The 23,824-nt window shown below is 46.5% G+C and overlaps 1 protein-coding gene across 5 annotated transcripts in view; it reads right to left on the bottom strand.

Annotated features, from left to right (window-relative positions):
• LOC147637511 (putative serine/threonine-protein kinase SIS8) overlaps nucleotides 1-23,824 on the bottom strand; it is a 64,444-nt gene that overhangs the window by 16,165 nt on the left and 24,455 nt on the right. For all 5 annotated transcript variants that reach the window (XR_015266047.1, XR_015266048.1, XR_015266049.1 and 2 more), the window contains exons 5-9: nucleotides 17,120-17,160; nucleotides 16,956-17,024; nucleotides 16,744-16,844; nucleotides 16,425-16,503; nucleotides 16,243-16,341 (exon numbers count right to left, since the gene is read on the bottom strand). Coding sequence is in view for 2 of the 5 variants with exons in the window: in XM_086799295.1 (XP_086655421.1) it covers nucleotides 16,243-16,341; nucleotides 16,425-16,503; nucleotides 16,744-16,844; nucleotides 16,956-17,024; nucleotides 17,120-17,160 (389 nt within the window). In the remaining 3 variants the exon portion in view is untranslated. The remainder of the gene's footprint in view (nucleotides 1-16,242; nucleotides 16,342-16,424; nucleotides 16,504-16,743; nucleotides 16,845-16,955; nucleotides 17,025-17,119; nucleotides 17,161-23,824) is intronic.

The raw sequence follows: 23,824 nt of genomic DNA, 5'->3' as shown, positions 1-23,824 counted from the left end.
GGAAGGAGCAAACAACTTTGCCATTTGGCAAAAGCAGTGCTATAATGTGCTTCTTCAAAAGCACCAAGCCCGTCCTATCAAGGAAAAGGGGGTGAAGCCAGATAATATATCAAATGATGATTGGGAAAGTGTTGATGAATTGGGCCATTGGCACGTTCCACAATTATGCTTTCTATTTCAGATGTGCTCTTGTTCAATGTTGAGAATGAGGACACTGCATGGGATATGTGGAGAAGGTTGGAAGATTTGTATGCTCAACAAAGTGCAGCAAGCAAGGTTTATTGGCTCAAGAAGCTCATGGATCTCAGGATGAAGGAGGGCATGACTATGAGTGTGCACCTAAATGAGTTTAACTCTATCATCAAGCAGTTGGCAAATCAGAAATTCAACATTGATGATGAGTTTAAAGCAACATTTTTGCTTTGTACTCTTCCTGAGAGTTGGGATATTTTCAGGACAGCTTTGAGCAATTCAAATCCTATTCTTGTGTATGCAGATGTTGAGAGCCAGCTCCTCATGGAGGAGATGAATAGGAAGAACAATGCTTCAAGTAAGTCTTCCACTGCCCTTAACACAAGGGGAAGACCTCAGTATAGAGGTAATGACAGCCAAAGGAACAAATCCCGTAGTAAGTCACGTCCTAAGAAGGACATTGAATGCTTTCATTGTGGAAAGAAGGGGCACATGAAGAAAGATTGCTTCAAGTGGAAAAAGGAGCAAAAGAAGGGCAGCAACAACAATCAAGATGCCAAAAATGACAAAGGCAAGCAACGTGCAGAGAGCAGTAACAGTGGTGTGAAGATTGAAGAGATAAATGCAGTCACTCATGAGAGTGAGGATGACATTCTTTTTGTTTCATCACTTGATGCACATGCTTTGATCACTGATGATGATAGTGATATGACCACTTGGATCATTGATTCGGGTGCTTCTTTCCATGTGACACCACACAGGGAGTGGTTTTGCTCATATAATGGTGGTTCACAGGGTGTTGTGCATCTTGGAAACAATTATGCATGCTCTATTGAAGGGATTGGAGATGTGAAACTTGTATTTGCTGATGGCACACATTTTATGCTTCATGATGTTAGGCATGTGCCAAAGCTGAAAAAGAACTTGGTTAGTATTGGTCAATTGGATGATCAAGGCTAATACACTGTGTTTGGTGATAGTAGGTGGAAGATAACTAAGGGAGCCAGAGTCATTGCAAAAGGGTATAAGTGTGATACTTTGTATGCTTTGCATGTTTTTGATGTAAAGAATCATGTGGTTGCCGCCGTAACTGAGGTGCCAAAGGTTTCATTGTGGCATGGCTAGTTAGGACACATGAGTGTTAAAGGAATGCAAGCACTGTCTCAATTGGGTTATTTACCGTCTCTGAAATTTTCAGAATTTAAGCATTGTGAGCATTGCATTTTTGGTAAGCATTCACAGTCACCACATAAAGTGACATTGCAACAAAGATTGGCACCCTTAGATTTGGTACATAGTGATGCATGTCAAATGCCTCAGTTGATTATGGGTGGTCATGAATACTTTTTTACATTTATAGATGATGCCACTAGGAAAGTGAGGGTCTATTTCATCAAGAGGAAGGATGAAGTTTTTGGTGCATTTCAAAAGTTTGTTGCCTTGGTTGAAAATCAAACAGGCAAGAAGTTGAAATGCTTACGCTCTGATAATGGAGGAGAATATGTCTCCAAAATATTTCAGGAATTTTGTGACAGGAAAGGGATAAAGAGGGAACTCACAAGCCCTGATAATCCTCCACAGAATGGAGTTGCAGAGCGAAACAAATCGGACTATTCAAGATAGAGTCCGTAGTATGCTGTCTCATGCTGCCTTACCCCATGGTTTTTGGGCAGAGGCTGTTCAAACAGCCATTCATGTCATCAACAGGTCACCGAATAAGCGGTTGGATGGTAAAGTACCTGAGGAACAGTGGTATGGCAAGCCATTGTTCAAACAGCCATTCATGTCATCAACAGGTCACCGAATAAGCGGTTGGATGGTAAAGTACCTGAGGAACAGTGGTATGGCAAGCCACCCTCATATAAACACTTGAGAGTGTTTGGCTGTGATGCGTATGTGCACGTACGAAAAGATCAGCGCAACAAACTCCAACCAAAGTCAAATAGATGCATCTTTATTGGATATGGTGATAGTGGTGAAATGGGGTATAGATTGTGGGATCCCGTTGGAAGGAAGATTATACGCAGCAACGATTTCATGAGGAAAGCATGCACAGGAAGCCCACACAAAAATCAGAAAATAGGAAGGTTGTCTTTGAAGAAATCATTGTGAATAGACAGCAAAATATGCCCAATAATATGCAGCAAGGTGCTGCTGCAAATGTCCCTAATGCAGAGGGAATAGAGGCTGAGAATCAGCCTAATCAAATTGCCTTTGATATGCCACAAATAGAGCCACATCTCGGTGATGTAGGACAGCCAGAGGAGGTGGTACAACCACATAATATGGCTGATATGCAGGCTGAACAGCCAGCCAATCAAGATGATTGGGTAAGGAGATCCACCAGAGTCTCCAAACCTCCTGATAGGTTTGTTCCAGGACAAAACTACGTGGCTGATTTTGTCATGCTGACAGATTGTGGTGAGCCTTCATGCTATCAGGAAGCAATGAGAAGACATGATAAGAGAAAGTGGGAGAAGGCCATGCATTCAAAAATGGATTCTCTTATCAAAAATAAAACATGGGATTTGGTGAAACTACCAAGTGGAAAGAATGCCTTACCATGCAAATGGGTTTATAAGATCAAGGTCACTCCTAATGCTGAGAACAAATACGAGGCAAGATTGGTTGCCAAGGGGTTCAAGCAACATAAGGGCATTGACTTTGATGAAATCTTTTCCCCTGTGGTGAAAATGACAACATTGAGGGCTGTTTTGGCATTGGTTGCACATGAGGACATGGACTTGTGTCCAATGGACGTCAAAACTGCGTTTCTTCATGGTGATCTTCATGAGGAGATTTTTATGGTACACCCAGAAGGGTTTGTCAGTGAAGGCAAAGAAAAGTTGGTATGTAAGCTGAAAAAGAGCTTATATGGGTTGAAGCAGGCTCCAAGGGAGTGGTACTTCAAATTCCATACTTTCATGCAATCTCAGGGGTTTAGGAGAAGTGATGTTGATCACTGTCTCTATACCAAGAAAGCAAAAGATGGTAGCCTTATTTTGCTCATCATTTATGTTGATGACATGCTTATTGTGCAGGAAAATCTCGGTATGAGATTGATGCACTGAAGATGGGACTGCATAAGACCTTTGATATGAAGGATCTTGGTGATGCAAATCACATCTTAGGGATGCGTATCATACGGGACAGAAATCAGAAATTGCTCTATTTGTCTCAGAAGGAATACATTGGCAAGGTTTTGCAGCGTTTCAATATGGAGGGAGGAAAGATTCTTAATACTCCATTGCCTCCATATGTGAAACTCAGTCAGAAAGACAGCCCACAATCAGATGATGACAGGGCTGAAATGGCCAAGACTCCTTATGCATCCGCGGTTGGTAGTCTCATGTATGCAATGGTGGCTACACGTCCAGATATTGCCTTTGCAGTGGGAGTTGTCAATAGATACATGGCAACACCTGGCAAGAAGCATTGGGAAGCCGTGAAAGGTATAATGAGATATCTTAAGGGCACAATGCATGTGTGCATTTGCTTTGGAAAGAAAAACTTGGTTCTTCATGGGTTCACAGACTCAGATTTTGCAAGATGTGTAGACAAAAGAAAGTCTACTATAGGATATGTTTTCACCTTAGGTGGTGGTGCTATTTCATGGATCTCTCGGTTGCAAAAATGCATTGCTTTATCTACCACAGAGGCAGAATATGTTGCAGCCACAGAGGCGTGCAAAGAAGCCATATGGTTATCTCGTCTAGTGGAGATATTGGTTTATCAGAAGAGGTTCCTATTTTGCATTGTGATAGTCAGAGTGCTATTCAGCTAGCACGTAATCCTGTGTTTCATGCCAAAACGAAACACATTGAGGTGAAATATCATTTTATAAGACAGGTACTTGAGGATAAGCGCATTCGGCTTGTCAAAGTGCACACTGATGACAATTTTGACCAAGAGTCTTAACCCGCAACGCTTTGCACATTGCAAAGTACAGATGGGTGTTGGCTGAGTTTCTCATGTTGAGATTCTCTTGTATTTTGTGTATATGTTTTTTATGTACACTTCTTCCTCTCTTTTGGGCACATTGCCTTTAAGTGGGAGATTGTTGGGGATAAAGGCACAATGTGCTATCCGTTGTATAAGTGGTACTTATAATGCCACTTCATCACCTTATCTATTCTTTGTATAAAAGGCAATAAGGGAAGTCACACTTGAAGACTTTTGCTTTCCACAAAACTCGTGCTCTCTCTTTTGCTCTCTCGCCCTCCGCTCCTTGCTCCCATCACAAAGCTGACATGGGAGATGACTGGAGTAGTTAGCTGGGTTAGTATTGAAGAGTTTGGAGAGTGCTCAGGTATCCGCCTGTGTTAGCTGAAGATCAAAGGACATAAGCTGAGTGGATTGGTACTTTGATCTGGTGTTTTGTTGGTGTTGTGGTGCTAGGTGGTTGTTCCCTTCTCATGGTGGTGTGGTCGGACAAGCTATAGAGGCAGGTCTCCCCCGACACATCAACGTATTAAGTGCGATGTGTGTATTGTTCCCGAGATGGTGCCCAAGCACGTTCACACCTAGCTAGTGTAGTTTGATTGTCACCAGGAGAGCTCAATGGGTGATCATCAAAATTGGAGAGGACACAATGGGCTTCTTGAACATGCTGAATGCAGTAGTAGGAAGAGCCACTTTCTAGAGTACAGTTCACCAGTCCCTCCCACAGGCGGATTTTTGGTACATGCGTGGTGATTTCAACATGTTAGAGTTGACAGAGGACACACTTGGATGGGCATGGTTATGGTTTTAGGCACGGAGTACTCGGTCTGGGAGGAGCTGATTGTGGCTTTGAGGGGACATGACCCTTGGCATTTACCGGAGTTTAGACAGCCCCGGGAGTCTATGCTTCTCGCGATCCGACAGGGAAAGTACATGCCCCAACCTTTCCAAATTAGACCGGTTTTATGTGGATGAGTGGGCTTGTGGACTAGGGGTATGATTGGTATTCTGGCAAGCACTACTTTCTCTAATCATGCACCCGTCATTCTATCCCTGGAGGACCCATGGAGGCAGGACTAACATTTGAGCACCCGGATCCCAGACAGCCTCATTCAAGATTTTGAGATTTGTAGCATGATAGAGGAGATTTGGGAGAGTCTGGATTTTCACACTAGTTCAGCTGCAGGAGCTTTGGACGCAGCCCTTGAAGAGATCAACAGTTTATTGCAAGAGGCCGCACAAAGCAGCCTGGCTGGCTTTCGAGAGCAGGGGAGGAGCATCCATTGGAGACGAGCCTCCTTACAACGGCTTCAAGAGAGTACCCCGTACAGCCCCTGGATTGAGGCCCAGTTAGCTGTAGCCCGTACAAGTAAGGAGGCTTCACAAGAGTACCCTAGACAACCCCTGGATTGAGGCCCAGATGGTTGCAGCCTGTACAGAGCTTAGTTCCATCAAGGAGCAGAGGGTGGACAAATACCATGATAGAGCCTTCTTTTGGAACCACGCGGGCAACAAAGTCACCCGACATTTCTTTGAGATTTTAGGCCCACACACGCAAAGGGATGGTACTGCAGGTTGCAAGGCTAGGATGGATCCATAGTTGCGGATCCCCCCCATGAGCCATTGCTACAGATTTCTTCCATTCTCTCCTCACGGGTGCCTCCCTATCCTCTCCACGCGTGAACGGGTCTGGCAGCACACGAGAGAGGTGGTCCCCCCCCCACTCTCCCGACTTTCCTACTGACACCCTTTATGTCAGAGGAGCTTGCGGAGGCTCTAACGGCACTCCCCAGGGGAAAATGCCCAAGAGAAGATGGGCTTCCGGTTTCCTTTCTTCTTTAGCATTGGGATCTCATGGAAGGCGGCCTCAAAACTGCCTTAATGAGATTATGACCACGGGCTCCATGCCAGAGAGACTATCGAAGGGATTGATTCATTGACTCCCAAGGAGGGTAGTCAAGGAAGGTGGTGATAGATTGGAGATTCGGTAATGGAGGCCCATCACCCTCCTAGGGACTGCCTACCAAATCCTAGCTAAAGCCATCAACTGGCAACTGCAGCCTTTCCTCCTTGATTTGATTCAAGGCACACAAACGGGTTTCCTCTAGGATCAGAGCATTCTAGACAACATCTTCACTTTTTGGGAGGTGAACGCTTCGGCCAGGTTGAAGTAGTATGATCTTAAAGTTCTCCTTCTGAATTTTGAGAAAGCCTATTATAGGGTGGACTAGGGCTTTCTGGAGGGGAAGATGTGCCGGATGGGATTTCTTGAGGAGTGGATCCGAGGTGTTTCTGGGTTCTATTCGGCTTCACAGAGCCAGGTTCTCATTCAGAAAGCCAAAGGCAACAGATTTTCGCTTTCTTGCTCAGTCCAGCAGGGCTGTCCACTAGCACCTTATCTATTTTTTGTTTGTTGCCAACGCTATGAGCAGTTTTCTCTCCGCTTAGGAGATAGTGCTCCAAGGGTTGCGTCTTCCCATCCGCATGCAGGAGGAGTTTACTGATTCCGAGTTTGCCAATGACAAAGCATCATACCTATCCAGAGATGAGGGGAATCTCCAGAGATTTGCCGAGGCGATAGAGATCTTTTGCTGTGCATCTGGAGCACAGATCAACTGGCACAAGTCGTGTGGATTCTAGGTTGGCTCATCGCCCACCCCGACTTGGAAGCCAATTGATGCTTTTCAATGGATCCCGAGTGGCACTCCAGTTCGTTATCTTGGATGCCAAGTTGGTACCGATATTTCCCCAGAGCAGCAACTAGCCCCTCTTCTTCTCAGCATTTGGAAGAAGCTCCTTTACTGGAGTTCAACTAGGCTTTCCTTAGCTAGCCGGGTTGTGGTGGTGAACCAGCTTCTTCTCACCACCATGTTGTAAGATCCACACTAGACCATGCCCATGGATAATCTCACATAGAACCACTCTGGGTCAAGGTAGAGGACATACCTAAGAAACCATACCAAGGTTTCCATACACCTGAATGTCAAACACATCGTGTGAACATCGGAGATAGAGGACATACTTGAGAAACCATAGCAAGGTTTCCAAGACTTGAACGTCGAACATGTTGTGTGACTAGGATAGATATTGGTTAGTAACTCACCACCCAACTGTAGGTTCAGTACCTCGAACCACCCCCGAGCCTGAGGTCAAATTGCCATGAGCCTACCAATCGCCGATGACCCCCACTTGGCATCCCATACCACCACACCAAATCACCCGCTGACAACTCCATGGCCGAGAGATCTTGCACGCTCCTTGGTAACCCTAGGCTACCGCATGGCTCCTTGATCTCATGTCTAATAAGTGACCCCAAGTTACTTATATAGTAATAACCTCGCTATAAGTGGCTAGCTTTTATTTATCAAGCTTTCTTGCTTTATCTATAAGCTTTTAGCAATTATTAGCCCTAGGCTATTATTTATAAGCTCTAAGCCAATCTAGACCTCTTCGTGCTAGCGCCCTTAGCCCACATGTGAACCCTCCAAGTCCCCACGCCCTTGGCTAAGCCTCGACACTAATTCTGGGTTATTTTGGGTTAATCCTAACCCTAATCTTGGGTTAGGACACGTCCCTAGCCCTAACTCTAGGCTAGTCGGGATGTAACATACTTCCTCCGGCCTAACCCTGACACCGTAGAGGATGAGGATACGAGGGCTACCCTTACGTACGAAGCTGCTCTATGGGATCGGCTTAATGCCTGTGCTTGGTCTTTCATCCTTTTGAACTCTCAACCCTCAATCATCGCTCACATCAAATGGGATACTCATGCACATGTTACTTGGAAGAAACTCTCCGACATCTACGACTGGAAGACACCCATGAAGAGAGTTTCCTTGGAGTTTCAATGGTTCCACTATCACATCAACAAGCTGGAGTCATTGCGACCTGAGATTTCTAGGTGTAGAAAGGAGGTTCCGCTCTGGATATGGCCATCCGGCTACTTACTCAGTTGCCCCTAAAATTTGAGAGCTTCTATTCTTCACTTCTTACCTCAGGATGGACGGAAACCATTACAAGGGATGGGTTGGTGCCTATGGTCCTTAATTGGGAGAGTAGATTCAATGATTGTTCTTCAAAGAAAGGTAGCTAGGCTTTCACCTAACAAAGGCAAAGGTGTTGCACCTCCCTCTAATGACTCTAACGGCTCCAAGGACTCTAAGGACGCTAAGCCGTAGAGGTCTTCAGCTCCTAATTCTTCTGGCAGCCAAAAGTTTTGTGATTATTGCTCCAAACAGGGGCACTTATGGCGACAAGCCAAAGTTGCATGTAGGACTTGGAAGGGAAGTCAAAGGACAAAGGGGCGAGCTCAGCTGCCAAAGTTGTGAGGAGTCAGCTTTCGTCGCCCTGAATTGATCTCACGTCCGATATTTCCCATCCAATGGTGGAGCAGGCTTTTCCTTCTTGTTCCAACTCACCTCAGTGGACTTTGGAAAACAGTGCCACAGCACATGACTTATCGCAACGCATTGCAACAACGTCACACTCTGCCATTGGAGATAACTATGTTGTCCCCATTCTTGGCGAAGGGACAATGCCCCTCATTCTGGATGGCAATGGAGGGAAGTATACCTCGAGAGTGCTATATGTGCCAAATTTAGCATTCCATCTCCTTTCTGTACATGAGATTTGCAACTTGGGCACTAAGGTGGAATTTGTGGAGGACTCTATGGTCATTCGTGACCCTCTCACACAGGTACCCAATTTTTGGCATGCTACGTTTGGACATCTTCATTTGGAGGCTTGCGAAAGGCTTTTCGAGAGCAACTGGTGGATGAGTTGCCAGATGTTGGCACACGTGAAGGCCCTTGTGACTCTTGTCTCAAAAGGAAACAACATCGGGAGGCCTTTCCAAAAAAGGCTACACGGTGAGCTACGGCACCTCTGGAATTGGTTCATGCGGATTTGTGTAGCCCGATGCGCACTCCGTCGTTTTTCTTTTGGTTGATGATTTTAGCAAGTATACTTGGGCCTATTTTCTCAACTCCAAAGACGAAACTTTCGAAAGATTCCAAACATGGAGAACCTTGGTGGAGAAATAGTCGGGACACTTTGTCTTGACATTACGAGCCGACAAATGCGAGTTCATGTCTCACCAGTTTAACCAATATTGTGACCTCCATGGTATTCAACAGAAGTTTGCCAACACAGATACTCCTTCAGAGAACGGCATGGTGGAACAAAAAAACCAAACGGTGATTGAGATGGCTCGGACAATGTTGGAACATCAGAGTCTTCCTCAAGCTCTGGGCGGAGGCAGTTTACATTCTCAATCGGTTCCCTACTATTGTTGTTCTAGGGCAAACCCCCTTTCAGGCCTACATAGGAAGAAAACCCTCAGTTTCACACTTTCGGGTTTTTGGGTCAAATGCATTTGTTCATGTACCTGATGGTGATAGGGGGAAGCTGGACGCTACGTCCAAGCACCATATTTTGGTTGGTTACAGCTCAAAATCCAAAGGTTATCAGCTCTACAATCTTGCAACTTCGAAGATCACTGTTAGTAGAGATGTGGTGGTTGATGAGACTTCATCTTCCACTGCAAAGGGGGTTTCTTCATCATCAGAGGCTGATTCGACTTAGCCTCTCCTTGGTTCCTCAAGGGATCCTCCTATTCCTATTCCTCCTCCTCGACTTGAACTGGCACGTCCTCTAGCATCTCAGGTGGACAAATCATTCGACAATGATTAGAGGAGGATATTTCGGTGGATGATCCATAGCATGCTACACCTCCGGAGCAGGGTTCGATTTGTGAGGGGAGATCTCGTATTCCCAATTGGTTGTACCAGACATTGCGAGACTCAGGGGTAGCACGGTTGCCTTCACCTACAATAGGGAGTTCCCGTCGATCGGAGCGGTTGTGTATCACAACATCACCTGAGGAGAACCTGTGCGTCAATTATGTCCTAATGTCATGCATCCAGAAGGACTCGAAACCTACTCATATTGGGGAGGCGCTCTCCAAACCGACTTGGAAGCAGGCCATGGAAGCACAGCTTGACTCTATTGAATGGAATCAGACTTGGGAGTTGGTTCCTAGATCAGCAAAGCGGGAGGTGATTGGTGTCAAATGGTCTACAAGACCAAGTACACATCATATGGCACTCTAGATAAGCATAAGGCTAGGCTTGTGGCCAAAGGCTATTCTCAAAAAGCTAGTGTGGAGATCGGTTTTCAACAGCAACAGCCTACCATTATCTTATGCAGCAACCAAAGTTGCTTGGCTATTGCTAAGAATCCAGTATTTCATGTGCGGACCAAGCATATAGAGATCCAATACCACTTTGGGTAGGAGCGATCTTGGAGAGAGACATTATCCTTGAATACTGAGCACACCCCACATAAAATCCCTGTTAAGCATTTGATCATAGGTGGAATGGCCAACTTTCCTCCCTATATCGTAGCCTTGAAGCAACCGAATTTCCCCCTAAACACTAAGGTCAAACCTTAGGTGAACCCCAGGAATCAATCCAAATCCATGCAAAGTCAAGGATGAAAGATAGCACCACACCCCAAATCTATCTAATTCCACTCCAAATCCGATGTAGACATCTATGCATCTATTCCACTTTGTCCCCTGCCTTGTCCCTGAACACAAACATGAATACTTCTTCTTGAAACTAATAATGGTACCCTTGGCTCCACCCCTTGGATGAACTTCATCCCTTGGAGTGCTCCATGAAAGCTTCTTGTGCAGCCCCAACTAGCTACCAACTCTCTTGAAACCCTCCCCTTGGGTTTGCCTGATATCAACCACCTTCTGGAGGTCTTGACACATGCTAAGTTTCTCTCCTTGGACCTGTGCACTTCTTCTGGGACACCAACAGCACTTAGCATAGCTAAGCCTGATGCTGACACAATGTTGGATGGTCACCACACCACCAAAAGATCAAGACATGGGTGATGGTTTCATCCATGTGTGATGCAATAAGGATAGTCTTGTTTCAGCCTAAGCGCTACATAGGAACTATTGATGCAAGAACAATCAACACAGACAGAGACTTAAGGGAGCAAAGCCCCCTTTGGAGGCTTTCAGTGGATACACCTTGCCGAGGGTGAGGGCATGCACAAAAGTGGCACATAGACCCTCCACCAGCCAAGGTGGCTGAAGAGAGATTCTGGCGGGTATGGATTTGGGAGGGTTGCCCTCTCACGCAACTCCAGTGGGACCTGGGGGAGTGGACATGGCATGATCCCTATGATAGTGAGGAGGCTCCCGGCACCCCTTTCGTTGCTTACACCGCACGGCTGGGCCGTAGGATTCACATGTCAGAGACTGAGGGCACTCCAACAGCAGCAAGGCACCGGCAGTCTTAGGGCCTCCCTCCTTAGTTTCTCTCAGATTTCGGAAGAGGCCGCGAAAGATCACTCTCTCTCTCTCTCTCTCTGGAATCGGAGCTTGGCGGCGGTTGGCACTTGGCTGGCCATAGGAGGTAGGCTAGCAGTCTCTTCGAGGTGTGGCCATCTCCCGGAGGAGAAGAGCATCCTTCCCCCTTTTTAGTTTCTTGACTCTCGCTCGCCCTCTATGGGGCTGAGTTTGTACTTAGCCATTATGGTGTTTTGCTCAGTAAGTAATAGAAGGATCTCTTTTCCACCCGCTGGGGGAGAGAGAGAAATGAAATGAAATGATGTATTAACATCTCTAAGAGGCCATAGTGGCCTATGAGACCAAAACTGAGAGTACATCTGAAGTTGGTGTCTCATCAAAGAGAACAACTAAATGAGACTAAAAAGTACAATAAACTGATTGTCCTACAGTTATAAGAACAGAACTGTAAGACTCCGAGATGATACTGAGTAGAAAATACTGAAAAATACTGAAAAATACTGAAAAATGTATATCAGGTAGATCCATGTATGCTGATCAGTTGAATTGTTGCCCTCTCCTTAGATCAAGTATCTCCGCCATGGGGCTGTCTAGAACGGAGAGGTTGTAGAAGTGAGGTAGGCGCCTCTGATGCTGAGCAATAATGGCTCTGATCTGGCGATGGTGAGGATGCCGTGGTCGGGATCCTGGTGGGCGTGGCCGACGAGCACAACAGAAGATAATTGCTCTATCAGTGGTGACTCCCTGGGAGCGTGGTCGGTGCCCTGATGGCCCAATGGAGGAGGTATCAGGAGGTGTGTGGGCTAGGTTGCTGGTGCTCGTGCCGAAGAAATCTGTCAGGGTCCTCTGTCTAGGTACATCATGGTTCGGCCTCCTGTCTGCCAAGAGGCTCTCTCTGTGTCTCCTGAGCTCAAGTAGAAACAATCCCATGCATCTCTGATCCTCAAACTCCATGACCCTACGTAACGGCCCAAAACCCTCTCAGAAGAGGCAGTGATATCTCCCTCGGATCTCATAATAGACTGTACATCGGCAAATGTAGTGTTCCTTTGTCTCTACCTCCTGGTAGCATAGCTGACAAATGCGGTCATCCACGATCTGATGCACATATCGCCCTGTCAATCCGCAACTGGTGTGATGAGGTCCGGATCTGTCCAATGGCACAACGTATCCCATGTGATAGGTGTACATCCATGTACGCCGGGCGGGTGATAAAATCATCCGGTGAGAGGTGTAGAAAATGGCTCTTGTAATGAGCCATTTTCGTGCCCAAGGGCTCAAGGGGGCTAGTCCATGTCCTCTCTGTGTCCACTCTGATGATATCCATCCTGATCACCCGGTTTTGCTCTGAGCGGGTGAGATCCAAAAATGGACAATCTAGACTGTACTGAAAGGGTGGTAGTGCCCCTATTCGCAAACCATGTAGGTCAAACCATGATCTCATCTGAGCATACCAACAATGAGTATCTCCATCCTCTGCCAAATGTATGGATGAGGTCAATGCCAATCGGGAGTACCTCTGCTGAGGTAGCTCCCATAGCCGCTGTAAAAAGGTAACTGCCTGGAATAGGGCCTCGGTTACTACTGGTGGGGCACCCAGCTCAGCCCGAACAATCTCATGTGGTACTGATGATTTGGTTCGAATCATGCGGGCAATCATCAAAATCAGTGGTCTCTCCATTTGCCTCCATCCCTCATCTGTCCCTCTCTGAGATCTGTGATGTATACTAGGTCCCCAAATTGGAGCTCCGTACAGGAGGGTCGGTGTGACAAGCGTATCAAATAGCCACAATTTGGTGCGTGGCTCCTGAAACTGTATGTGTGCACATTGCCTCTCAAGTGCCCCCAAGGCTGCATGCCCTTGAGCTAATCTAGCTGCTGCTGCCTCCTTCAGGGAGAAACGCGGTCTTGTGAAAGTAACTCCCAAGTAGACATATGACCTGACGTACTCTACCGGCTCCCCTCGGAAAGTGAACCGAGGCTCTGATCTCGTCACCCATGCCTGTGTGGTGTTAAACACCATAACCTTGGTTTTCCCAAGGTTCACTGTCAAATCTCTATCCGCACAGAAAGCCTGTAATGCATCCAGGTGTCTCTGTAATCCCTCCGGATAGTCTGAGATTAGAACAATATCATCAGCATATAACAAGATGGGTATCAACACCCTTGCCAAGCATGCCCCTAGGCCTCCCAATCTGTCTACATAATCAGAGACCGCATCAATGTACAGTCCAAAGAGGGTGGGCGATAGCGGGCATCCCTGCTTCACCCCTATCGTGCTGCTCACCCTATCAGATAGTCCGCCTGGAGCTCGGACTCTACCTGTCACAGACTCATACAAAGCATATATCCCCCAGTGCATATCCTCGGGTACCTCAACGTCATGCAATCTGTGCATAAGCCTAGCACGTGGTACGGTATCGAAGGCTTTGCGGAAGTCCCCAAAGCAGCAATATATCCTTCTCTTCTGTGCCCTGCCCTCTTCAATAAATGCCCGAAGTGTCAGTATGTGATCCAAGGTAGTAAATCCTCTCCTGAAGCCAGCCTCTCCATGTGCTCGATGACCATGCCTCTCTGCCCATGACCAATCATGATCATCCTGTAGTTGCCTGGTACCATGGGGTCCCCACTCTTAAAGAGTGGTACAATGATATGCTATGTCCAGCTTGTCGAGAAACCCTCACAAATGGCACGATTAAACACATGTACGATGAGCGGAGCCAAAGTGTCTCGTGCATATGAGAAGTGCTCTCCAACTAGCCCATCATGATCCTGTGCCTTTCCATTCTGTAACCTATCTATCGCATCGAGCACCATCCGCATAGTAAAAAAGGTGCTGCTAGCCGGTCTAGCTCCCACTGGAGGGGGGGTGGGGGGCTGTCCTGGTGCATCATATAGCTCTCTAGCATAAGTACACCATGCCTCAGGTGCAGTAATCGGAGTACCAGGCTGTCTCTCCTGAAACATCTTCCATGCCCTCTTGCTGTCCTTCCCCAGGAAGAGTTGCTAGATCTCCTCCTCTAGCTTAGCCAGATAGGCTCGTTTCTTCCTCCGCACAAGGCGCCGAAAGATCATCCTAGCTTGTCTATGCGTGCGAGACCCAATGGCAATCTCACGCTGTAGCTGTGCTCATGTCTCACGACACTCATCATCATACCAACTGTTCTGTGGGGCAGTTCTGCGGGGGTGGGTGGAAGGGATAATAGTGCAGGGAAACGCATATGAGGCGGATGCATGTAGTACACTTGCCAATCCTCTCGTGATCTCGTCCAGAGGGCTATGCGGGTCTAAAGCAAACAAGCCATCAGATACTGCATCTCGATAAACCCCAACTCTCTCACGTGTAAACTGATATCTCGGGTACCTAGGTAGATGAGTGGCTGGCCCATCTCTCGGGGATCTACCTACTAGTGTGAAACTCGGGTATGCATGATCAGCTGCTATGCCAACGGGCCTACTGGAAATCGTGAAACCCCGCACATCAGGTATCAATGAAGGAGATCCCATCAAGTAGTCCATTGTGCTCGCTCCCCCTTTAGAGTTCCAGTGTGTGAGAGCATCTGATCCTTGCCATCTCGATAAGCCATTGTATATGACCAACCCATGTGCACTCCCGAGTGTGAGAAAATGCCTGCCATAATCTGTAATCTCCCCCTCATCCTATGCTGATCTCTGCAACCCTACATCCTCTGCCACGATCTCCCGGTACATAGCCTCGTGAGTATCATACAACTCTGTTTGCTCTGTGCCTGTACGTTCATTAAAGTCTCCCAATAGTAATATGTCTCCCATGCTGGCAAACCTCATGATATCATCATATAGTGGTACATAGGGCGACTCTCCTGATGGTGCAAACCTGGAGTGGGCTGGGGGAAAGTAGCATACCGCTACATATAGTTCGCGGAGCCCCTCTCTGCAACATGTACCTCGCATTTGCATCTCTATGTACCACATGTATTTTGTCACAAAGCTCCTGCCTGAAAAGTATTGCCACTCCTCCAGATGATCTCGTGCCTCCCACTGTGCATGGCTAAGGGCGGAACACTGATTCCCATCTATAACCCCGCACGTCAGGAAGCCTCTTGTTTGTGCACCGATGGGTCTTCATATACATAGCAATATCACTATGTCTGAAAGTATCCTGCATCTGTTCTAAGGGCTCCATTGCAATTCCACACCGTGAATCGCAAGGTCTCATAGGCCGCGCACCATCAAGCGGGACTCCTCTCCGTAATGATGAGTCGGCCATCTCTGTATACCGCCCATTTCCCCTCGTTCCTTGCCTCAAGCAGACGTGGCATGTGTTCCTTCCGGTGTGCTATCTGTGCTAGTGTAAGGTCCTCATCCAAATAAATCTTTTCCCCCTTAAGGGCCATCCTTTGGAGAGGAAGGCCTTCTTCTTCTCCAAGTCACCAAACCTGATGATCAATATCTTCGCCCTAATTTCATCTCAGCCTACTCGCCATGCTCCAATAATGGGTACATCAGTGGCTCCAATTTTTGTTGCAAGAGCTTTTGCAAGAGAGAGAGAGAAATGAAATGAAATGTTATATTAACGTCTTCAAAAGGCCATAATGACCTATGACCCTAAACCCTAAACCAGAGAGAGAGAGAGAGAGAGAGAGAGAGAGAGAGAGAGAGAAGGTAAATCACTCCTGTAACCTCGAATCAGTAACCTCCAAATAGTATTCATGCTCGTTAAAACAAACTACACTACAATAATCACTTGATAGATAGCAACCATTAATGTTTATTAGAAGTGTTTTTGTAACGAGACCAACCTTGACGGTCCAATTCTTGTCAACAAGAAGGTTGGAAGACTTCAAATCCCGATGGATTAATGGAGGATTGCGATGGTGAAGATAGTTCATGCCTCGAGCCTACAGTATCAAATTAGGTTCCACTGTAAGGCTTCATGCTTGGTAGCTTTAGCATTACACAGCTTTTGCAAACATCCACTCACCACATCAAGAACCATAGACAAGCGACGCCTCCAATCCATTCTCTGTGTATTTCTATGCAACAAGCGAAATAGGCTTCCCCTGTAGAAAACAATGTGTCATAGATCATCTGTGGTACTGATGTACAACAAGATTAATAATGGTTACCATTTGTGAGTCCTTCTTTCAAGAGATAAATGAGAGAAGAGAATAATAAGAAATGATGTATATAGGGGGGGCGTTCTGTAGAAATCTCCCACCCCAACAACAATTTATGGCTGCTTTTCACATTATACTGGCATTGGAATCTTTCTGAAGCAAAATAGACCGCAGAAGGCACACCTTGGCAAGAACTCTGTGACAATAGACAAATGCTGAGGACAGTATACTGCTCCCATGAAGAGAAGAACATTAGGGTGCCTAAGTCTTCGCATGATAGACACCTGATAGAAACATGAAGACAAGACATTGAAAGTTGTTATAGAACATCATCCAGAAAATTTGAATAAAGTGGTCTTTGGAAATAATGGGTATTCTGCATGCAATGCAACTACCTCTTTTCGAAAGTCCTCCAAAAGTTCAGTCGAGTATTCTTGATTTGTGAAGACTTTTACGGCTACATCCTGAGAAAAACAATCGCAAAATGAAATACGATGCAGCCAAATGGGAAGGGGTTTCTAAAGAAGTCCAGCCATCCATACACAGGGAGCTTCCATACCGAGCCAAACCAGATTCCATGATAAACTGTCCCACAAGAACCTGTAACAAGAAGGTTGCAACTTCACAATCTAAGGATAAGCTTGAGTTTTGACAACGCTCAGGAAATTTTAAAAAGTAAAATAAAAGAAAGTGCAGATTTAAAGAAACTAAAGGTGCTTCTCAAGGAAAACCCAAGCAGGTGAAAAGCGAAGTATCTGGCTTTGCCATCCAAGGATTCTCAAAAGGCCAATGGTGAGGCCCTTTGTTTTGAATGCACGAGCCAGAACCGCTCCTCCTTTTAAGTTCCCAAAGAAAAAAGAAGAGAGTCCAAAGGACAAAAGCAAGTGCACTTAATACAGAAAGTACCCTTTTCAAGTACTTCAAAGATAAAGGAAGTAGAAATTTTCCATGAGGACAACACATTTGTGCTACTTATCATCCACCATGTAGGAGCCTACTTTTCGCCTCATAATCTCATGAAGATGGATGGGAAGGGAGCTCCCCCCCACTATGCCTACATCCTTCACCCCTCCCCCCTTCACGTTTGTCTGCACACACACCCCCTCCCACCCCCCCCCCCCCCCCACCAAAACCTTCTTCTCCGCCCCCCTTTGCCTGCCCTGCCCCGTTTCCCCCCTCCCCACCTTCACGTCTGTGTGCGCCACCTTTCCCCCTCTCTCTGCGCACCCTGCCCAGCTTCCCCCCCTTCCTCTGCGCCTGCCCTGCCCCCCTCCCCTTTGCGCTTTCCCCCCCCCCCTTCTCTGCGCCGCCCCTCTTCCCTCTTTTCTGCCTCTTTGCCCTTCTCCTTCTCACCCCCCCCCCCCCCCCCCCCCTCTTTCTTCCCGGATCCCCGCCTTCCCTCCTTCACAGCTATTTTCCCCATTTCTCCTTCCTCTCCCTCTTCTTGCAGGTAGTTTTTTCAGGTTCCTCGGGGCGTTTTCCTTTCGGCAAGTCTCGGCATTTTCTGGTCTTCACCCTCAAGAGGACTCCATGGCAGCTGCTTTGTCAACCCCAACCGAGGCCATCGTTGCTCTTGTAGTCAATTAAGGAAGAGGTGGCCTGAATCTCCAGACATGCAAATGGAGTAGCAAGACCCTGGAGTGGTCGGTCATCGCTGGCCAGCGGATGTTGGAGGGACCGGCCACCGCCAGCTAGCACAGGGGGTAAAGAATGCAGAAGAGCTTCAGTCTCGGCTTTGGCCTGGGGTCTAAGAGATAGTAGATCATAGAGAGAGATAATGTAATGAGTGGTTTGTAGGAGAGCCTTCATGGACAGACAAGAACCCCCAGGAGTATTGGGATGGGCCGGAGGTTGGCCTTGGAGCTCTGTGACGGCATCTTGGAAAGCCTGGTCAATAGCAGAGGGTGAAGGTGGTACAGATTCCTTTACAGGGGATGGAATGGGGCCCAAAGGGAGATTGGAGGTGGCACGTTGGGCGTGAGCTACTATTGGTGTAGTTGCCAGAAACCCTTCAAATAGTAGCAATCTGCATCAGCGTGGCCAGCTTGTTGACAGAAGCTACAGTACTTTTGCTGAGGGCATGTGGGAGCCGTGTGGCCCACAGATTGAGAGAGACTACACCAAAGGTGCCGTCTGGCATCTTGGGTAGATTTAAGTTCATCGATTTCTTTGTGAAACTGAGAAAGTGTGTTGACCTCCGGGCTAGGCTTGTTAAGTTTGAGGGATTCTAGCTCCTCCTTGAGTTGCTCCTTCTCATCAGCAGCCCTCCGAGTAGGCGAGCATCTTCTAATTGAGTGGCCAAAGGTGGCATTTGGTTTAAGGCTTTCCCGCAGCTTTTGATGGGTAGTGCAAGGAAGTGCTTCTCGACCCATTTCCAGATCATAAAGTTACCCACAGGTGCTGTGAGATGACTGACAAGCACTTGGGTGCGTGTCATGAGCTTTGCTAAGGTTTCGCCCAACTAGAGTTTGGAGCTTGTCCAAACTTGTCCAACTAGAGTTTGGAGCTTGTCCAACTTGTCCAGGATCCACTCCTGATAGTTGTTGGGTCGGAACATGGTGCAGAAGTCGGTGTGGAGGGCTGCCCATGTCAGAAAATGGTCGGCCTCAAATTGTCTATACCACTTGTCGGCGGAGCCTTCGAGAGTAGACGGGAATAGGGCCAAGCAGGCATCCTCTCAGACTAGACCTCTACACCGACACATGGCGAGAAATCGTCGGATGTCATCATCCGCATCTTCTGTGGAAGACCCTTTGAAGGTGGGTAGTTTGACATTGACTCTACCCAACACAGTGGCCAGGGCCTCAGGTTGGCCAGCCGCTTGCCATTGAATTGTGAGAAGCAGAAGAAGATGAGGTATTTGGTGATAGGGGAGGAAGAGGTAGGGGTGGAGGAGGATTTCTTGGTGGAATGTAGCGAAATTTCCTCCTTTGGTAGAACTTCAGAGGGCTAGAGGGGGAGCTTTTGATGGGGCTATCCTCAGGACCATGTGAAGAACGTGTTTGCCGCATGCAGTGGGGAGAATTGGTGAGAGTTGCTAACAGAAAACACAATAGCCAAAGTATTCACTCCACTGCTGTAGACTGCGATGTGACGAGAGAAGGTCGCACCGGGCATGCCAAATTTTGGTGTACCTGTAGCAAGCCTGAGTGGCTCAGGTCCCCTACTCACTGTGGACTCTCTCTCTTAGATGAAAGTATGTCGAGCCAGGGAGTCTACTCACCAGAACTGCTCAAATACCTACTAGTGCATAGTGAGAACAAGCCTATGATGAAAAGAGAAATGCAAGGTGCTCACGTGCAAGTGCTCAGTGAATATGAGTGAACATAAGTGCAGAAGTACTAAAACAACAATGAACTACAAGACCCATTGGAATGGATCTAGAGTTAAGGATGAAATCAAACACATGAAAGATGAATTCTAGCATCCGTTATACATGAAATTAGCATTTCCAAGCATCATAGCCAAAGATGAACAAGAGAGAGAATCCATATGTGTATGTAACAAAGAGAGAGATACACAATGGCCTAAGTGTGTTAACCTCTCACCAAGAGGATGGCTTGAAAGCTAGCCATGAGCCTTGACCATAGATGGCCTTCTCCATAGTAGGAGCCAAAGGTACAATGGAATGTCCAAGATTAGTAAAATGACAAAAGGTTCTATCCATGTGTCCAAGGCCCTATTTATAGTGTTTTACCCATGGGTCCATTTACATTTATGCTATAGGTTCATGACAAACCATCCCTTCCCAAAGATTTTGTCCTCAAAATCATACAAGATATTTACACTTCAAGTGTGGCCGCAACTGGAATCTTTGAGAAGTAAAGAGGTTCCCAATTTGGAAGAAGAAATCCAAATGTAATGAAGCCCACAGACTCTTTCTCCAATGCAATCATATGAGACTGTTATGGCAGCCTTGTTGTCGGTGAAGATCCTTGAAAATGCTTCATGAAATCTCCATAAAAATGGGTTGCAATTGATGCATAACCTCAACCAAATGAGTTCCACATCTTTGCCTTATATCATGATGATCTTCCAAGTGTGTTGGAGTAGAATGATGGCCCCAACAATGGATCCAACCAAAGCTGTCCAGAAATTACAGCAAATCTGTCCAAAGATTACAGCATATGTAGTCCTCATGTAATGCCCATTCTCCACATGCTAAACATGCCACTTGGTCAAGGAATACATCAAGCAAACCATGTTGTACATACTCCATTGATTGCCAAGTAGCCTTATCCATGGGCAAATGCTTCCATTTAACAAGGAATTCTTCAATATTCCTGTTCCTCAATGCTCTCGTCCTCTTGTCCTCAATGCTCTTGTCCTCTTGTCTACAATCCTCTCCGGCTCATATATTATCTCTCCTTCTTCATCCATTGGTGATAGTTCTTCAAGCTCTTGAGGAAGAGAACCCACAAACCTCTTGAAGTTAGATACATGGAACACATTATGGATTCTTGTGGAAGGAGGTAAGTCAAGCTTGTAAGCCAATTCACCTACTCTCTTGACTATCAAATATGGTCCATAATACCGATGAGCCAACTTTGGGTTGGAAGACCCTTTGAGGATATTGTGACGGCTCTTAGGAAGCTTGAGTAACACATAATCACCTTCCTTGAACTCCACTTCACGTCTATGCTCATCCGCATTTGCCTTCATGACTTCTTGAGCCTTCTTCATGTTGTTCTTGCATAATTGAAGAAGCTGTCTCGTCCTTTCCAACTCATCCTTGGCTAAAGGATTAACTATTTTATCCTCATGAAAGGCAATGGATGGCACATGTACTTGATAACCATAAAGGGCTTCAAAAGGTAACATCCCAATACTCAAATGCTTACTAGAATTATGGCAAAATTCAGCAAGATAGAGCCATTAACTGTGAGCCAAGCTACCCTGGCACGTGTGTCTGTGGTGCCATCCAAACCCGACCAAAGAAAATTGCGAATCAACCTCCGCAATTGACCAATGCATACACTAGAGAAGCACCAACAAGAGGCAATAAACCAAGCCGAAGCAAGCAATACCTCAATAGCCACCAATGCTCTGGAGGTTAAATCTAATCTCCTGGAGCTCCAATGAAGAAGCTTCTTCCGAATACTCATAAGTACCGGAGCAAACTGCTATGCAGAAATAGAAGAAATATCAACCCCAACCTGGCATCCCAGGTATCTAGCAGTGCATCCTCTGCTAATCCGAATAAAACCAAGCTCCGCACCCCAAGCAACTCTCAGCGAGTCACTATCCAAAAACCAACAAATTTGTTCCAAGTAATGAGGGTTCTTGTTGCCAAAAAAAACTCTTCCAGTGCCACCCAGAAGGAACATAAACATATGTGTGAGGCCTCCAAGAACATGGTTGTGTCATCAGCTAACTCAGCATCAACCAACTCCTCCTAACTACAAAGAGGCAAGCTCAATCCATAAATACCAACAATGGAGCTGAGGAAGATGCTCATGGCATCTGCGACTATGATATATAATAATGGGGCTAAAGGGCATCCCTTCCGTACTTAACGATAGATCTAAAACCACTTGTCACATGTGGAAGCTCTGGGAGTCTTCTTTCAGCCCTAAACACCATCCTAGAACATGCTTGATGCAAAACACATACAGAAGACAGAGAAGAGAGAGAGAGAGAGCTGAGTATTCAGTATATTCATAATGTACGAAAAGGTAGCACAAGATCTTGCAGCCCTAAGCTGCCTTGGAAAAGGGTAGAAACCCTAATCTAATTCCTTAATCTGTGACCTATCCTGTTGAGGGCTGAATGAAGACTCCTAGAGCTTCCGCATGTGACATTGGTATCAGAGCATTAGGTTCAGCAATGCTAAACACTCATTCAATCCCAGATGAAGGTGTGCAGGTCCAAGGTACAAGAAAATGCACCGGTCCGAGGCCCAAGGAGTGGAACACAAGACATGGAAGAAGTTTCGAGGAGGTTGGTTGGTGGTGTTCCACAAGGCCCAAGGGGAATGGCAATCCTGTGAGTCAGGTGCCACTTGGGGCACACCAAGAAAGGCTTTCAGGAAACGGTTCCAAGGGAGGATGATCCTCCAAGGGGCAGAGTGAGAGTGTCAGACTCAATACTCAGGAAAAGAAGACCAAAGAAAGTGTTTAGGGACAAGGCATGAAGGGATAGGGGACAGGATGGAACAAATGCATGGATCTTCATCAGATTTGGAGTGGATTTGGAGACCGGGCCGGGTTTTCAGTGAAAAGGTTGCCACGAAGGGAAGGATGACAAGTTTGGGACTCCGTGAATAGACAATGGAATGATGACAGTCATCAAAGAATAGAGATTGGAATCTCGCCATCAAGTTTAGCAAAGGGAGATGTCATGTGTATGCACATATGCATGCTGATCCCAGGGCTCTTTCCTGTAAAGAGCCAGTTTTGGAGCCAAAATTTGGAGCATATGTTGTTAGGCATGGGCAAGAAGGCGGTGGGTTTTCCCACGAAGCTGTCGACCAAGAATCTATCTCTGGCATGAGATGGGCCGTGAGTAGCAAAGAAGTATTTGTTGCATTTGCCACCCATCTGAATCCAAAAGCATTCCTGGGCATGGTAGCGGTACTCCGCACGCTGCTCAAGAGAGTGATGAAGCTTTTCCCTAACAGTGTATAAAGAGCCTGCAACCCAGTGAGCATGATGATGTTTCTCGTGCTCTCTCTCTAAGGCAGCAAGTCTACATCTAATAGCCCTTTCTAAGTCCAAGGCCTCTTGCCTCTTAGAAAGGGCACACGTGTGATAAAAGTCACTAATATCACAGAGAGCAAAGGCCAAGCTTTGCGAGACCTGCGAGAAATCATGAGATCTCTAAATATCAAGCATCTGACATGATAGCTCTATATATGAGAACAAATGAACAGGAATGCGTACGTGAGGTGCTAATCCATGGCGACTCGGACCTCTAATGCATAAAACCACTGGGCAATGATCCAATTTCGAAGTGCCTGCAGTAATAAAAGTATGGCACTCTCTGTCAAGCACCCAATCATCCACATAAAACCGGTCTAACCGTGCATGAATACATCCTGCATCCTTTCTCCTGTTAGACCATGAATAAAGAAGAGTGGATGGTCTCCTTAGAATGTCATCCTCATGCCAACAATATCTGCCATGAATGGAGAGTATAAACCTCTTCCAAGACGCTCTCTCAAGAGGATGCACCAAGCCCTCATGTCCACCTATTTTATCCATTGGCATCTCAACCATGCTAAAATCCCCACCAAGAATCCAATGGTCAGCATGAGACATAAACG

This window comes from Cibotium barometz, chromosome 6 (assembly GCF_041138505.1).
Source record: "Cibotium barometz isolate CiBa-2024 chromosome 6, ASM4113850v1, whole genome shotgun sequence".
NCBI lineage: Eukaryota > Viridiplantae > Streptophyta > Polypodiopsida > Cyatheales > Cibotiaceae > Cibotium > Cibotium barometz.
This window is presented reverse-complemented; position numbering and strand designations above follow the sequence as displayed.